Source organism: Lolium rigidum, chromosome 2 (assembly GCF_022539505.1).
Source record: "Lolium rigidum isolate FL_2022 chromosome 2, APGP_CSIRO_Lrig_0.1, whole genome shotgun sequence".
Lineage (NCBI taxonomy): Eukaryota > Viridiplantae > Streptophyta > Magnoliopsida > Poales > Poaceae > Lolium > Lolium rigidum.
The window spans coordinates 259,908,928-259,914,125 of NC_061509.1; the positions used below are offsets into that span (position 1 = coordinate 259,908,928).

General features: G+C 44.1%; 1 protein-coding gene across 1 annotated transcript; it reads right to left on the reverse strand.

Moving 5' to 3' along the window:
* Positions 1–1,000: 1,000 nt before the first annotated feature.
* On the reverse strand, positions 1,001–1,561 carry LOC124690828 (agglutinin isolectin 1-like). Its single transcript, XM_047224157.1, has one exon. The coding sequence runs from the start codon at positions 1,559–1,561 to the stop codon at positions 1,001–1,003; it is 561 nt and encodes a 186-aa protein (XP_047080113.1).
* Between the last annotated feature and the right edge of the window lie 3,637 nt (positions 1,562–5,198).

Genomic DNA, 5,198 nt, shown 5'->3' on the forward strand with positions numbered 1-5,198 from the left:
AATCCATTAACACATGAAGTCCGCAACGACTTTGCCGTCCTCGATGCAGGTTCGAAAAACAAACAAGCATAATTGTCACCATAACAAATTATTTGAAATTTTGACATGTTAAATTTGGACAAGAATAAGTTAAAATGTTTGAAGAAAAATAGTATTATAGGCAAACACAATAGCATGAGAATTAACAGAGTTTCTCCCTTAAGCTTTCAAGGCCATGATTGGCTTGTGTATAGGCGTGGCCATAGCAGGCATCATGGGACTTGCATCCGCTTACCTAGCTGAAATTTTGGAACTAGGAACAAGATTTAATTAACGACACATTATATGTGGCTAGGAAAGAGTAGTTAGGTGCAACCTTTCAAATATTCCTATCATCTTATTTAAGGTTGCAGGATTTGTGAAGACGAAAATGACATGTCATCTCGACTTAGTATGATCTTGTAAGTGACCCGCAGTTTGTGAGGTTGTAATGGGGCGAAGTTGATGCCTGACTCCGTCCTTCTCCAGCGGATGGAGTCTGGCGTCGGAAGCAACTCCAGCTCCTGCAAGATGGCCCAAAGTCGGGTAAACTATGCCATCTGCGCGCCGCAGTGATACAAAATAACGCCCTGACCCAGTTCTGCTGCTGCAGCTCTTTTTTCACTATCCTGTTCTTTCTTGTGGCAATCGCAAAGAGGTCTGGGAACTGCCACAGCAAAGCCCCCTCAAATCCAGAACTGACACATATCCAAAGAGGTCCATGTCCGATTGGTCGCACGGCCGCTGAGCGTAAAGCTTGCATGCTTTAACAGAAAACCAATGCAGTGGCAGCAACACGGTGTAGATCTGTTTGACAACACAAATGACTGCATGCGGTCCATCTTTATTCAGTACACACATAGTACCATTACACATATGAACGGGCGCCTATTAGCCTTCCACGACCAGGAAGGTATCCAGGCATCAGGCAATTTTATTGGAGCTAGGCAGACACAGAGCACCACGACATGCACAACGGTGTCTACATCATTTCATCGGAGAGGACGTCGGCCGCTTTGCTGCACGGGCCGCTCTGGCACCCGACACCACAGTAGTCACGGCCGCGGCCGCAGTACCCGTACTTGCTGCAGCAGAGGCCGCCACCACACTTCTTTCTTCCTCCGCACTGCGCGTTGGCGGGGAGGGCATTTTCATCGTAGTTGGCTGTTCTATAGCACGGCCCGTTCTGGCACCCGGCATCACAGTAGTGGCCGCCGAGTCCAAAGAACCCATACCTGCTGCAGCATAAGCCACCGCCACACCTCCTTCTGCCTCCGCACTGCGCGTTGCTGGGCACATCATTCTCATCAACGTTGGCTATTCTATAGCACGGGCCGTTCTGGCACCCGGCACCACAGTAGTCGCCACCGAGGCCGCAGTACCCGAACCTGCTGCAACAGAGGCCACCACCGCACTTCCTTCTGCCTCCACATTGCGCGTTCCCGGGCACAGCATTTTCATCGCTACTGAAGCCGAGGGCGGTCACTGCAGCAATGGCAAGGACCAACATGCATAGTGCGAGGGCCTTCATGTTCATGGCCATGTCGGCTGCTCTTGCAGTAGATAAAACTAACTTGGAAGCTCTTCTTATTTAGCTTAGTGTGGTGGATGATGAAGCTTCCGATGATGGAACACAGAGCTTGCGAGGTACCATTATATAGGCGTACGTGCGGCAGGTCAGTGGTGCCTTCTCGAGTGAACATGCCATGGCTAAATAGTGTTTGTTCCTAGACAAATATTGTTATCGGCTTTTAATCGTGTGCACATGGACGCTCAACTCTTGGACAAATATGGTTTGATCAAAAGTGGCTTTTGTTTGTGTTGGGCTGTAGCAATAAAGTAGCTTTAATTTTCTACTTTTCTCGAGTTCGTTAATTGGATTAGTATTCCGTTTGCAAAAGACATGTATCTACACATCACCTAGCACATTTCTCGCACTCGAAATTCTGCCTATAGATTAACATTGTGACTGTGTTGAGTAGGGAAAAAGGAAACCATGGGCATGTAGTGACCAACCGATGGCCGCACATTGCTCAGGCTCAAGACGACAACAATGGAACCAAGAGAGAGGGTAGCAAAGAAACCAAAAATAGCTAGCCAGGTATGAACTATTAGTATCATAGATGCGACTGAACAACTAATTAAGTAAGAGCTAGACAAGTAATTTACGAGGAAGAAATTGAATCTAGAACGGTAAATGCAAAAATAAATGGGCATGATATTTAGTGAACCGACCGGGTGGCGACACACTATTCAAGCTTACGGTGACTATATTGAACAAAGAGATAGGCTGAAAGATGAAACAAGAAATAGCCAGTCGGGCATGAACTAAGTTCTAGACAAGTAATTTGCGAGGAAGAAATTGTACGTTAGCTGGTGAAGGTAAAAAACAAAGGTGCAAATAAGGGCAGCCAGGGAAGAATATGTAAAGCTTAGTATTTTTTGTTGAGTGAATTCCGTTTTTTACCCCCTAGTTTGACAATTTTGACACTAATTACCCCATTTTAGAAATTTTTCGTTTTAATTATCCCATTCAGGAAAGGTTTGCCAATTTTTTACCATCTTTAAAGAATTAGAGCTTTTTGGACACATCTGTGTCATCAGGTCCATGTGGCATGACACATAGGTTCTTTCTCACAATCGGAGCAAATCATCGCCTTGTTCTACTTGTTTCTCCTGCACCGGACGCTCTATCAAGGCGGCTGGGACGAACCATCACTAGTAGAAAACCTCTCATCAATACCGGTTCCAGAGGGGAATTCGTACCGGTTGAGCAACCGGTATAAAATATCCGGCACTAAAGGCCCCCCTTTCGTACCGGTTGCTTATGAACCGGTATAAAAGGGGCCTCCACGTGGGCCACTAGGAGAGCTCAGGGCCAATGAGCTTTGGTACCGGTTGGTAATACGAACCGGTACCAAAGGTTCCCACCCGCGGCAGGGAATTTGCACGAATCTCTGCCGCGGCAGAGAATTGAAGTTTTAGGGTTTTTGGAGGGGTTTAGGGATATCGGTTTGTTTCATATCGCTTCGATGCACCAGAAACGCATTTGGGTTTAGGTAGTACATGAAGATCAAGATGATGCATAGCAAGGTGGTGCATATAATATAACACACATGTAATTGCATAAGATCGCAAATTAAGTAGCACTATGCATGAAGATCGATCTTCATGCATAGTGGTACTCTCCGAGGCGTACTCTATATATGTCTATTACATGTAGCATAGTGGTACTCTTCGAGTCAACTATATATGTAACATGTACATCTTCATTCATAGTGGAACTCTGCGAATGGTGGTATGACGTTCCGAAGGAAAAATCCCGCCAATTCCTCGCCTATTGCTATGAAGCGGTCATCGATTGAGAGTTTGTTCCGCTTTCTTGCCAACTATAAAAGAATAAGATACAAATGAATACATGAGCTTTGTGTGTTTGTAAATATATATATTCAAACCACAATGAAACAACTATTACTGAAACTCAGCACAACTTATGATAAGAAAACAAATTTGTGAATATTGTTTTCGTACCTCTTTATTTCTTTCATTATTCATTCTCTCGCTGACAATTCTGTGGATGTACTCGCAAACGTATAATCCACAGAGATCAGTCCCTACTGGTTGTTGCGGGCATTTCTTTACAAGAATATAATTCAATCAAACAATAGTCAAGTATGATAATTAAAGGTGTGTGGACCTAGGTAGTACTACTTACTTTCGCACGCCATCGCAGCTTCGGTGTCCATTCATGGGACTTATCTTCCTTGATGAAAGTTTCCCATACGCTGCCCGACAAAAGAAAATGTATAAAAGAGTTATCAATTAGTTCATAGCATGAAATTAACGAAACAAACCGATGAGAATTAAAATTACCTTTTGAGCATTAAATAACAAGACAAGTATAGTTCCGATTTTTTGCTTAGTGAGTCAAAGACTTCAACTTCTCCAATGTGCATATTGATGACGAGAAGAATAAAGTGAAACCTACGCACGTTTAAATATGTAGTGTCATATATATAAGTCATTAGTTAAAATTTTGACATACGGTGAGCAAAATATAATGTGTTATAAGACAGTAAGACTCACTCGAAGTTGTGAGGATAAATTATTAGCCTTTTGTCACGTTGTCGCTTCAAAAACCTTAGCAAAGTCTCCGGTGTATCCTTGTTATAGAGGGGATCTTCTATGGTTTTAACATGCATTGTGTGCGGGTCAATGAACCCAATGTCCGTGATTTCGTCCCTTTTGCATTCGAGCATCTTCGATATGCATAATATAGCGCAGAAAAGATTATAATCTGTAGACAATGAACGAGCTGAGCTAAAGACTTCTCAAATTAAATAAATCACTTAAAGACAATAGGAACTGATGATAGATTTGTCGAGGGCCCGGAGATTGTATAACTGGAAAAGCTCGTTGAAGTCAACGTTCACACAGTATTCCTGGAAGTAGTGCTCTTCCCTAACTCGCACCATGATAGTCTCGATCCCTTCCTTTGAGGCATTAAGGTACCACGAATGCAAGTTACGCATACATGTTGGTACCTTCCTGAGATTCTCGACCATATCTTTCCCTTGAACAAATTGATATGCTCGTTCAGCGAAGGCGTAATCAGTTGTGTCTTGTCGAGAACTTTGAATGGGCTTCCCGTCAAACACCTTGAGAGGGGCGACCGATTGAACGGGTTGTTGTCCGAGCTGGTAGACTTGGTGTATCCCTTTTATCTCCTTAATACCCAATTGAACGGGTTTTGTCGCCTCGATCATCTTGTCATATGACCTTTCAATAGAACGCACATAGTCAGATGGCGGCGATGGTACAGGGTCATATAGATTCTCAACGGTACGCACAACTTTCACCGGATCTAGTGTCTTCTCGAAAGGTATCTCTGCTACAGGGTCATATGAACCGGTACTAAAGGTGCAGCCCTGGCCTCACCTCCGCCTGGAAACTGGGCTCAAACCCTTTCATACCGGTTCGTAACACGAACCGGTATAAAGGGCTTTAACGAACCGGTATAGATGTCCCACGCATGGAACCGGTACTAATGCCCCCTTTAGTACGGTTCGTAAGGGAACCGGTACTAAAGGCTTAGATGGATGCCCATTTTTCTACTAGTGCATGATTGCTCACTCTCCTCCTTTCATTCTTGCCCAACAATTTGTTGGCATGAGCCTAAC